Consider the following 13,314-nt stretch of genomic DNA (forward strand, 5'->3'; position numbering starts at 1 on the left):
AAAAACTTAGCACTAGGCAATAAATGCTAATTACCAAAAATAGCAATAGATGGACTACGGCATAGTGACTACTGCTTTGAAACTCACGTCCACTGGAAGCCACTACCAAGCTTGCAAGAGAAAAGTAGTGAAGTCCAATTTACTGGCTCATGTAACCATGTGAGCATCCGTCCTTTGGGGAGTCTGTTTCTGACCAGGAGGCCATGATGATGTAGCAATAGATAAAGAGTGATCCTTGGTCAAGTCACAGTCCACTCGGAGAAGCAACTTCAAAAACGAATCCACAGTGGCCTAAGTTGTAACAAGCAGTAGAGGTGGGTGAGCTGCTGAAAGCACCAGCCAGGCTCAAGCTTGGATCTGGCTCAGTGCAAGGTACTCTTGGAACCTCGAGCCCAAAACAAGCCGACCTTTTATGTGGCTTCTGCTTGCCTTCCTTCTCCTAACCAGGATTTGGCATTACCCTGTTGGAACCTTGAGCCCGTAACGAGCTGACCTTTCACATGGCTTCTGCTTACCTTCCTTCTACTATCCAGGATTTGGCATTACTGTCAAAGCTGACGACCATGGAACTGGGGAACCAGGTTTGATTATCCACGTCAACTCAACATCCTGTGATTCTGGACACATCACTTACCTTCCCTGTGCCTATAAACAATGTATATGACCTTGTGCAATGGAGCTGGTGCTCGGTAAAGCACTAAGCCTTTGGGTCGAGTTTGAGCTGTATTAAAGAAGTGCACAGAATTAACTAAGAAGTGAAAACAAAGCCTCAATATAAGTAAAGACAAATGGGGGCTCTTTCTGGCTGAGCTGTACAAAATTAAACCAGAAAACCTGGTAAACTGTGGCTTCCCTGCTTAAATTGTGTAATCTTAAGCAAATACTTTGTTTCACCCAAACTCTTTTTTCACCATTATCGCATATAAAAGCACTTTCAAATATGTGGGTTCAGGCTGCCAGTTGTACAAACTTATCATTCTAATAAGTAAGTGTCAGTGCAGTGGTATAATATGCCTTTTTAATGTTAAAGCTTCCACGTGTTAAATAAATACACTTTTTTTAAATTCTGGAGACACTTTACTATATTTTACATGATGTTTGCTGTATGATTTACATAGCAAATATTTTCAGGGCTCGGCTCCTGCAAGGGCTCTTAGATCCAATCCAGACCCTTGGCTCGGCTATCCCTGTTAAATTGTTGCCTCGCCCACCTCTAAGAAGCTGGCAGGAAAGGCTGAAGCAATATGGAGTTTCAAAGACTCTTGGCCATTTTCAAGCCCAGGTGAATATTTACCTTGTCAGCTACATGGGGATTACCAAGCTACAGATATCAAAAGGATATTTCCCACATGTCAGTCTTCTCTGAGACTGACATGCTTCAAGACTGTTTTAAGAGTCCCATTTAATCCAGAGGCTGTCCCTCCAATACCAGTACTCCAAAAACACTGTATATTGCTTAAGTCGATACCGCTGACACCACTGTCATTTCCCATCCAAATCGAAGACCATCTGTGTATTAACAGCATTCATTTAATATTTAACCCCCTGGATTGGATGAGATAAGCTGCTACTCATCATGGTCTGGCCTTACTGGCCAATCGGCCACTCTGGCATACCCCTGGCGAGCTACACTTTCAGAGCAAGATGAACTGTCATGAACAAAACCATGCCCCCAAGGCACCATTCTAGCCACAGCTCCCGGAGCATGACTAGAACGTGTCTGCCAGGGGAGATTTTGATTTCAAATTTGCTCCAGGATCCTAGAATCTGCTGGTTATGTCTTGATGGTACTGTATAAGTTGGTGATGGAGGTTGCTTTAGTAATCACCTGCAGGACAGTAATGTGACACGAGGACAATGGCCTGTGACACAGTTCCAAAAATACAGTCAAAGGAATGAGGGAGAAACCACACGTGTGGAGTTTGGCATGCAGAGGAATGGCAGAGTGCACAGCTTGGCAGAGAAGCTCTGCACTGATGTGGAGAGCCCCTCAGTGACCAATTCCTTCATTGATGTCCCTCTGAAGCACCGCGGGGATGAGTGAAAAGTACTCAATAATCCTAGAGGCAAACAATATTTTCAAGTGCTTCTAAAGGATAAGAGTGGGTTTTCGGTTCAGGACAAGAACCATGGAATGCATAGCGCGCAGCTCCTGCTTGTGGTACAGAAACCTGCAGGCTCGGGTTGGATGCAGCAGAAGTATCCCTCAAGATACAGATTTATTAATGTGTGTGCAATGACTTGGGACACTCATGTCTCATATGTTGAGACAGAGAAGTGCTAGAGTTATCCCTTCAGGTACACAGCCCTTATATCAGACCCGGTTCTAGAGGGTGGTCCAGGCCCACCCAAGAATTATCCTGGCCCACCTAGGCCATTCAGAACTGAAAAACAAAGGTTTTTCACCTTGTTTCAAATGGGCGTGCATTTACATGGGCTCTCCCTTATCGTTTTTATTTTAATTATTAGCACCGTTGACATATGACACTTTCAGGCCTGGGGAGAGGTGTGAAGTCAGCAAAGTTTAGTACCTGCTACTACAATGCACAAATCACCAGCACAGGTATCCTGAAAAATGAATTAAAGGTTCTCGGTTTATTGCATCATATTTTTAAACTTCAATACTTTGCAAAGTTAAAAGCAGGCAAAGTTTTTTTAAAACGTGAAAAGCTATAATCTAGTCCCGTGTGGCAACAGAAACATTTCTCCTGCTGCCCATGTCCAGGAGGAGTATGCTGCACTCAAAGTTCTGCTGCATCTTAAAGATCTGGCAAGCAGCTTCTCTAACCTTCCCCAAAGCCAAAGCACATCAGAGAAATCGAAGTATATAGCTCCTTGAGTGCTGATTATCGTGTTAAAAATGTCAAAAGCGGACAGATGCCAATACCTAAAATATCAGCTCATAAATACTTTGGGTTTTTTTGACCAGTGCCCATTCATCTTCATGGCCCACCCATGCTTCTCTACGGCCCTCCCAAACAAAAAAACAATCTAGAGCCGGGCCTGCCTCAAATGCTCAACCGTTACACTCACGCTATCCCTCACTCTCCTAGCCGTCACACGCATTGGGGCACTTCCAAAACGTCGTAGCTTTATATCTAAAAAAGTTTTGCATTCTGCAACTTGTAGTTTTGCATTTTAAATCAGTGCCCTCCACATTTCTGCAAGCAAAGTGCGGGTGTAAAAAAAAAAATAGGGGTGACTGGGGGTGTGACCAGCAGCTAAGAAAATTATGGCGCGATTCCTGCGAACTGCAGCAGTCTCATTTCTAGCTCATGCAGACGCCAAGCCCCATGCAACCGCCTGAGCGGCACAGCAGCAACGGCCCGGCTTCAGCCCTACCTCGTAATCTGCCATGACAAGCTGCCCTCCGAGGAGAACATTAGAAAACGCCAGGCGCGACCATCTTGCTGCCACTAATTTCCATTAAATCTTTATAATTGGTATTTACTTAGCATGATTACGGCGAACTGCACTGCCCCAGTGGACTGGAAATAATGACACAAGCTTCCACTAATACACCTGAATATGAATATCATAAGCACTAAACGCCTCGACTGAGCTCCAGGCCTCAGTGCTCCCTCTCTCCAACCGCACGAAACTCCTGTTAATCATCATGTTTCCTATTAAGAGCTGTACCCCGAAGCCCCTTATACCACCCCTACTCTCAATCCCCAAATGGATCCACAGACAATTAAAAAGAAACAGCAACCGATCTACAACAGATCCGCAACAAACGGACATGAGGCAAACATGAGGCACAGCCCTCACCCACCGGCCTAGCCCGGAAAAAGAAACGCCGTCTGCTAACCCAAACAGGAAGTAGCGCTACCACGGGCACAGCAGGAAGAATACGGCCACTCGCGCGGTATGCCAACAAACCGGAAGAAGCAGCGGCGACTGCTGACCAAGACCTCCGCGTGCTGAGCCCAAGAGGACTAAGAATCGCCCCACTCCCCTTCCACTGGCCGAGTCCGACAGGAAGCACCACTTATTGGAATGGAAGCAAAGTCTTCACACAACTCATACTCCTAATAGCACTGTCAGGTGGCAAACCAGATAAAAAAAAAAAAACACCACACCCTTTGATGCCATGGGATCCAATCCATAAAAATATTCATCAAATGCCGACCCGAACAAGAAGCAGTACTGGCACCTGCTAGCACTGACAGAAAGAAATACCACCCCTACTGACCTCAACACAAATTAGAACCCCGAGCCAAACTGGAAGTTGCAGCTAACAAACAGGCTGTCCCAGGGCGGAAGCAACACTGCCATTTGCAGACTTGTAACACCACCTGAGAAAAAAGTCTTGAAGCAAAACTCTACAGGGCGCAGCACCACCAACTGCTTAACAATATAAGAAGCTGCACTGTTATCCGGTTACCCAGACAGGAAGCAGTCCCCCATATGCTAGCCCCAAAAGGAAGCGAACAAGTCAGTTGCTGACAAAAACACTGCAACACTGCCACCTGCTGATCAAAACCGGAAACAACATAAGATCTGAAATTAAACCCCCCCCACATTATGACCGAGACAGCACGTTGCACCTGCTGGGTGGACCAGAAAGGAAGCAAAAGAACCACCTGCTGACCCAGGCACAAGGCTGCACTATTACCTCCTGGCAAACAGCAGATAGTGGGATTGCTATCTAACTCATACCAGAAACAAAAAAAGACAACCAAACCAAGATGCAGACTCTTCGGACCCAGACAGCAAACCGTGCTGATCCTTGCAATCGTGACAGAAGCTACAAACCTGTATGATGGTCAAGACAGAAAGCAATGCCACTGCATGCTAGCTCGGCCATAAATCAAAACCCTGTACTGTAGTGTAGTGTTTGCGTACACTTATAAAAGAAGGGCTAGCACCTAGGAGTAGTTAGGGATAGCTAAGAATGAGTGAGCACAAGTGGTGACTAGGCACTAGCAAGGTGCTGAAAGCTTACCTGCATCAGTAGGAAGACATGCCATGATTCTGTAGCGAAGCAACAAGCAAGGCTGAGCTGTGCCTAGTACGGGAAGCCAAGGTTCTTTGGATCAGATGTACTATTGAATCAGTAGAAGCAGAGACATATCAAACAAGCGATCACGTTGCCAACTGTGGAGCTCCACACACTATAAGCATGAAGGTGACTGAGCAAGTGTTGTTTTGACAGAGACAGTCTTGGGAACCAACCCTTAAGGCCTATGAGAAGGAACAAACTAGACAGTGCACAGCATGGAAAAGTATTTGCAGAGACAGTCGATGTACAACGCAGGGCCTATATGGTTCTCGAGCAAGAAGGTTCTTGAATGAACAGTCGCAGTGTTTTGTCTGTATAAGTCTACGTTGCATACTTGTAGGTAAGACAACGTAAACCTGAAGTGATGGTGCAGTATTACACAGATGCCTTTCTCAAGGGGGTGCAGCAGAGCAAAGCTCACTTTATCGTGAATGTTTCTATGTGGACCAATGCCAGCAAGACATCGCAACACCAAACTAAACGATGTATGGGGTTATTCTGGTTATATATGTCCTTCAACTCCATCGTGTAAATATGTAAACTAGTTATGGTTATAGTAACAGGCATGCTAAAACCTCTACCCAAGGTTTGGAGTAATCTACTCAGTTGCGAGCTATAAGATCACACCTCCGATCCCAGGAATTAGGACACTAATAAAGTACTTATGAATCACTGCATGAAACAGAGACATAGCGCAGTGCTAGCAAGCTCTAATTACAATGTATAATGTAATGTGTGCCACCAACATTGCTACTAGTAAACTGCTGTACCAGCAAGTATGCACTACAAAGGTGTAGCATGGAGCATCAGAGGCACCTACAAGAGCACACCGAATCCCAGTACACAACAGTACCACACAGCCAGCAGCACACAACACTTGCAGCGAGTCCTGTCATCAGCAGTGTAAAGCAGGCTCATTGGGCCACAAGGTGTCACCCCACGGGACTACCACTTAGCTACAAGAATGGCACACAGCATTACCAGCTGGCCACAGTAGCCTACACAGCACTACCGTCAAACCTCTTGTGTAGTAGTGAACAAGACCAACACGAAGACACACTGGGCTAGCGGTACCCTGAACCGCCAAGCTCTAAAGAAGCCTTTCTTACAGTATAGGTGAATTTTCTGTACCTTTGTAACTTACACTGCCCGCAGTGTGGGAGTCAGTGGCAATGCTGTACGAGGTCTACCATTCACTCTGCACTGCAGATACTGCCTCTCGGCTGCAGCTTTCCAAACGCAGAAACACATATACCGTTTGTTCCTCCTCCTTTGCTGTTTTCTTCTATTTTGAGCCCAAGGGGGTCCCTTTGCAATGAGCCGTTACTTTAAGTACTGCATAAAAAAACCTTGGAAAATTGATAGGCCATTTCGCTCGCACCATACATACCGCACTAGTCATTAAGATGTATTAGTGCTAATGTTCAGGATGTGATCAGTAAATGTGGCATCTTTCTGGAAATGTCAAACATCCCCCATCCTCCTCGGTTTCACCTCCCTGCGGTAGGAGATTATTTTTAACTCCTGCTCACGCTGCTTTCTGCAGCTAATGATAGATGTTCTCCTGCGGGATGGATGGAAGGCTCTGTGTCCCTGTACAGAAGCCTCACTTCACATCCCCCTGGCCTATTCCATCTCCACGTCTATGGAACCACCCATGCACACTGCCCTTAAAGAGGCACCACACGCATACCTGTGCCAATGTCTGCCACATTCTCACTTCTATGAACCCACCTGGACACACTATTGAAAGTCCCCTACGCCCGACCTGACTGAATTTTGCTGAACCTATTCTGCTCCTACCTCCCAAGCAGTGCTTAATTTGAAGAAAAAAAAATAGTAAGTGCCAGGGCCCTCGTCAGGAGGCCACTACCAGCGCTGCCAACGACAGTACCAACAAAACACAACTGTGATAAATCAGGCTACTGCAGACCACCCACAGCTTCAGAATGACTTGGGCGGCAGATATTAGCGATTTCAAGTGAATATTGAATTAATATATAACTTTTATTGTCTCTCTAAATTAGACAAACAGTGCCAGCTTGTGGCAGTCTATCATCATAAGGGCTGGTGTTTACAATTACTTGCCTATGCCAAACATCATAAACCACTGGCTCAAATAAGGCACATTCCATTCATAACTGCTCCAAGGATCCATTCAGGTACCACCTATAGGGGCTTACCCTTTCCTCTTCTCCCTCCGCCCTTCAATAGTCCAAGCTAAGCCAATGCCTTGCTCCCTGGCTTACCCATACTGAGCTCCATGTGCATTGCCCATGCACATGTCGCTGGGACACTGCTCTGCATCACATACATATTTGGGTCCACACCAATCTGCCCAACTATATCCCATATAACATCCCTAGGCGAAACTCAATGGTACCCCCACTTTTATTGACTTTACCCCAAAAAATCTCCCATATACACGATATCAAGCTGGGTTCTTGAGTGTCCAGAAATTAAACTGAATTTGGCGCATTTTGATTCAGCAATGGGTGACTTTGATCCTGTGCCCCTGTCTAGTCAACCAATGTGCGAGTTCTGACGAGATGAGGCACCCGAACAAAACAGCCTATCACGGCCTGGTGTGTTTGCCGAGCTACTGGGCAGGCTTTAGCCAATGTAGGCATTATGGGGGACCAATGGTTCTAGCATGCGAGCTTGTGGCCAAGCCGGGATGTGGACATCACTATGCTGTGTGTGGAGCTGTGTCTACCGGACTGGCATCTCTCTTAAGCCCAGTCCTGCACCTTCTATTCCCTTACCTGGCTTTTCCCTACGGCAGACAGGAGTAAGGCCAGCATAATTCTCAGGGACAAGAAGCTCGGTCAACCTCCTTCTGTGTGTGTGGGCAGTGAACCTCTGCACAGGTGGAGCATCTGTCCACAAAGCGCAGTGTCACAGGTGCCACCTTGTTTATCCTCAGAACTAATATTGAATGTACAATCATAACGTGTCGGTATCTAGGTTTGGTTTGAGTGTTTCCTGAAACAGATTTTGGAGTTATAAAATTGAAAGACAAAAGCTAATTGTAGTTAAGTGCCCTCTTTAGCATGGATACCCCTACACTTTTTTGCCTGATATTGATGCTGACTTGACAGTGTGCTGGGATACTGCTAAACAGGCCCCAGCACCAGTGTTCTTTCCCAAAAACTATACCATTGCTCTCACAATTGGCATACCCCTGACAGACCGTTAAGCTGCAGCTTGTTTTATGCCTCTCTGGGGGACCCCTCACCAAGCACATGCACACTGCCATTACAGCTTGTGTGTGCTGGTGGGGAGAAAGAGACAAAGTCGACATGGTACCCCTCTCAGGGTGCCATGCCCACAAACCACGCCTGTGACATAGGTAAGTCACCCCCTCTAGCAGGCCCTACAGCCATAAGGCAGGGTGCACTATACCACAGGTGAGGGCACAGTTGCATGAGCAATATGCCCCTACAGTGTGTAGGTCCATTCTTAGACACTGTAAGTACAGTGTGGCAAAACTGTATATGGGCTGGGGGTTTGTCATTTTGAACTCCACAGCACCATAATGGCCTCACTGAAGTCTGGGAAGTTTGATATCAAACTTCTCAGCACAATAAATCCACAGTGATGCCAGTGTTGGATTAATTGAAAAATGCACCCGGAGGGCATCTTAGAGATGCCCCCTGTATTTTAGCCAAACTTCTAGTGCAGGACTTACCAGTCTGTGCCAGCCTGCTACTTCCAGAGAAGTTTCTAACCACATGGGGTGAGAGCCTATGTGCTCTCTGTGGCCAGAAACAAAACCTGCACTGAATGCAGGTGCTTCACACCTCCCCTCTTTAACACCTGAGCAGCATCAGGATTGGGAGCCTGTGCCTGCAGCAAGAGGAGAAAGAGGAGTGGCGGCGGATCAGGTAAGTTTAAAAAATAATACTAATAATTACATTTTGGGGGGTTAACTTGAACCCCAAACTGAGGACATCCTAACCCCTGGAGACTGGAACTGTAGTCTTGTACTTACCTTTAAACTGTGCTAACTTTTCTTACCCCCCGAACTGTTCCTGAAAACTGGAATGTGTCAACTTTTAGAACAGATTATTGCTATTTATTAAAAAAAATATATAACTTGCCAAATTGAAACAAAGTGGTATTGATATATATGTTGGATACTTACTTGCAAAGATACTTACCTGTAACTTGAATGCTGTTGTTCTACAAATAAAGTAACAATATATTTTTGCTATATGAAAACGATTGGCTTGGAATTGGTCATTGAGTGGGTGCTTCATTTATTGCCTGTGTGTGTACAACAAATGCTTTGCACTACCCTCTGATAAGCCGAACTGCTCGACCACACTCCCACAAAAGGGAGCATACTTTAGCCTCTGTTAAGCCTCTGAGGAACATGTGGACTATGTGCACACTATATCTCATTTTGATATAGTATATACACAGAGCCAGCTTCCTACAATAATTCAACGAAAGTTGCAATAGCAAGACTAACGGCCTCATTTAAAGTGGGTTGGTAACTGTGAATCTTCCAAAAATCTAAAGATTCCCAACCGCCCACTTTCTCTTTACTCCCATTATTAAGGGTAGGATAATCACTGAGTTTGCAAAGGGGGGCCATCCGCAGGCTCTTTGGTCAGAAACACCTTGTGTTCATCCGCTAAAGGCGTCAGCAGGATCATACTATTTAGGACATCCCTTCTGATGCAAATTTTTCCTGTCAAGGACACGATGATAGGCATTGCTGGCCTAAACAGGGAGAAACAATAAAGTTTACCCCTGACGAAACCCCCTCACCTACGGTAAGAGACTACCTGCACAGCAAGGGCATTTTCTTTTAAATTTTGTACAAACAAAATCCCGGTATGAGTTTGCAATACAGAAAACCTGTTGACCCATCACACAAACACAACTTTTTATTGAACCAGTTTAATAGTAAGTGTGCAACTTATGCTCCTCCTACTGACAATTGCTTCAACATAATTCAAAGTCTACAATAACGTTTGCTCCGTGACATTTTGAAGGCAATAGTCAAATACATTTCAGTTTAGCCGGGCCCATAAATTCCATGGATATGTCCCAAACTTTTTACCGCATTTAAACTAAGCAGATGCCTCATGTTTTTAGGTGGAGCTGAACAGATACATAGAAAACACTTAGAAGTGTGGACAAATAAAGAAATATCATACTTTTGGATCCCTTTCGATAGAGAGGTCTACCCAAGACAAAATTACAAAATAGCTAGATGTCAAACAGTGGAACATCACCTCTTCTGTCGTCAGAGCTAACCTTTTCTGAGATCAAGCGCTTGCCAAATATTATACAAGGGTTTCCTCGAGAGCTATTGCAGCACTATGGCGTTACCCAAACGTATTCCTCAATGCAAAAATTCCACAGTTCTCCTATGGGTGCCAGGAAGACTACAAAGCATAAGTTAAAGCATACACAACTGAACAGACTGAATACTGGATGAGAACACACAGATATTTTCCTCACCTAAAAAGAGATTTCACTATATACAGGTTTGTCACTTTTTTTCTATGCAAAGATAAAAAGCCTCCAGAGAAATGTCAGGCCCTTCTAGGGAGCTGGAGTCAAAGTTCTAGCAGGATGTGGACACGGACACTTGAGATACAGTACTTCTATCCAAGCAACAGGGCTAAGGAAGGAAATCACTGTCACGTGGTGAGGGGGTTTAGGAGAGGGTAGTGCATTCAGAGAGGAAGTCCATGCTTACAAGATCCGAACCAGCATGATAAGACAGTGTTAACCCATGGCCTTGGAAGTGAGAAGGTGTGCTTTCTCTCTGAAAGGGACCTGGTTTCTTCAATATACAATAAAACGTGCATGGACTAATCAATGCTTTTTAGTTACAGGAAATTCCCACATTTCCTGCAATTAACATTTCACTGTTTCTTTGATTGGCTGCACCAATACAGGAAGAGCGCTCCTATATTCAAATCAGTCTTGGTCCCTTGTAAAAACTATCAGGCCACCCAGAACTATTAGGTCACCCAGAATTATTAGGTCACGTCTCCCTAGATATAATGGCAAATCATAAAAGAGCACAGCCTTTTTGGGCTTCACTATTGATGTGAAATATGTCCATAGACACAGCGTGTTTGTGGCAAACATCTGGGCATATTCTTCAATTTATGTGGATCTGGCGTGAAAGCCTTGCAGAAGCATACTCAAGTTACATGTTAACATATGAGAATCGGGTCCATTTACGTACGTACATATGACAGCATGGCCTTCAGCTCGTCATCGCTCCGGACAGTAATGCGATCTCCATCCTCATCCTCGTCTGGAAAAATAAGTTTTTCTGTCATCAATGTCATCTTTATATGAACTTTACGCCTCCACCCCCCACCCCCCACCCACGACACCCCCCACCCCACACACCCTCCATCTCCCAGAGGCACTAGAGAAACTGAAAGGAACTTCAACCACTAAAGCCATACATCTGTGTAGGAGGCTGGCCTGGCTTGTAGTGGGTACCAATTGTACTTACACCTTATGCCAGGTCCAGTTATCCCTTATTAGTAGAGTGTAGTAGTGTTCTAGCTGTTTAGGCTAATAGCTATAGCAGGGCAGCCAAGGCTGAACTAGGAGACATGCAAAGCTCATGCAATACCACTTATATCATATAGGTACTATATCATAAGACAGACAATACTCATAGTTACCAAAAATAAAGGTACTTTATTTTAGTGACAATGTGCCAAAAATATCCCAGAGGATATACTCCCTTAGGAGGTAAGTAACATACACAAAATATACACAACTAACCAAATCAGGTAAGTAAAACAGTCAGAAAGTAGTGCAAACACTGTAAAACACAATAGGATGCAATAGGCCTAGGGACAACGCAAACCATATACTAAGAAAGTGGAATGCGAACCACAAATGCACCCCTAGGCAAGTGTAGTGTGTAGAGGGATGCTGGGAGTGTGAGAAAACAATAAGGGTGTAAAGGAGACCCCACCCCAAGACGTAGGAGTAAAGTACTACAATTTCCCCCAAAACACACTAAAGTAGTGATAAAGGATTTTGCAAGGACCACAACAGACTGCAAAGCACTGAAGACGGATTCCTGGACCTGAAAACCTGCAAAGGAAGGGGACCAAGTCCAAGAGTCGCTAAAGTGTTCAAGGGGGACAGGTGCCTACCAAACCCTGGATGAAGGTGCAAAATGGCTGTCTCCGGTTGGAAGAAGCTGCAGGTTTTGCAACGAAAGGAGGTAGGAAGTTCTTCTTCGTGCAGAAGATGTCCTACAGCGTGCTGGAGGATGCAGAGTTGTTTCCTTGGCAAAATACTGCAAACAAGCCTTGCTGCCTGCAAGAGTCGCGGTTGGAGGAAAAGGGTGCAACCCGGGCCCAGGAACGACCAGGATGTCGCCACTTGGGAGAGGAGACAGAGGGGGCCCTCAGCAACATAGAGAGCCCACAGACAGGAAGGAAGCACCCGCAGAAGTCCTTGAACGCGGGTTCAAGAAGACTGAACACGGCGGTCGTCTCAACGCTGCTAAGAGAGGTCCCACGACACCGGAGATCAACTCAGGGAACTGAACATCGCAGGACGGAGTGCTGGGGACCTGGGCTCGGCTGTGCATACAGGATTTCTTGGAAATGTGCACAGAAGCCTTTGTAGCTGCAGATCACACGCTGAACAGGATTACTGTCTGGGGAGGGGAGGCAAGGACTTACACCTCCTCCAAATTCGGACAGTTGGACCACTGGACAGTCTGGGTCACTTGGGTCCACCACCTGTGTTCCAGGGGCCACGCTCGTCAGGATGAGAGGGGACCCAGAGTCCCGGTGAAGCTGAAGTTTGGTGCCTGCTGGAGCAGGGGGAAGATTCCGTCGACCCACAGGAGATTTCTTCGTGGCTTCCAGTGCAGGGTGAAGGCAGGCAGCCCCCAGAGCATGCGCCACCAGGAAACAGTAAAAAAAGCAGGCAGGATTAGGCACTACAATGTCGCTGGTAGTCTTCTGGCTACTCTGTTGCAGTTTTTCAGGCGTCCTGGAGCAGTCAGCGGTCGATTCTTGGCAGAAGTCGAAGAGAGATGTGCAGAGGAACCCTGATGAATTCTTGCAAGTCGTAATCTGAGGAAAACCCCACTGGAGAGACCATAAATAGCCCTCAGAGGAGGATTGGCCACCTAGTAAGGTATGCACCTATCAGGAGGGGTTTCTGATGTCACCTGCTGGCACTGGCCACTCAGAGGCCTCCAGAGTGCCCCCACACCTCTGAAAACAAGATGGCAGAGGTCTGAGACACACTGGAGGAGGTCTGGGCACCACCCCTGGGGTGGTGATGGACAG

General features: G+C 46.0%; 1 protein-coding gene across 1 annotated transcript in view; it reads right to left on the bottom strand.

Annotated features, from left to right (window-relative positions):
- MAP2K5 (mitogen-activated protein kinase kinase 5) overlaps positions 1 to 13,314 on the bottom strand; it is a 1,242,853-nt gene that overhangs the window by 1,137,656 nt on the left and 91,883 nt on the right. The window contains exon 3 of the mRNA XM_069222863.1: positions 11,227 to 11,294. Within this exon, the coding sequence (XP_069078964.1) occupies positions 11,227 to 11,294 (68 nt within the window). The remainder of the gene's footprint in view (positions 1 to 11,226; positions 11,295 to 13,314) is intronic.

The sequence above is a fragment of the Pleurodeles waltl genome, chromosome 3_1 (assembly GCF_031143425.1).
Source record: "Pleurodeles waltl isolate 20211129_DDA chromosome 3_1, aPleWal1.hap1.20221129, whole genome shotgun sequence".
Lineage (NCBI taxonomy): Eukaryota > Metazoa > Chordata > Amphibia > Caudata > Salamandridae > Pleurodeles > Pleurodeles waltl.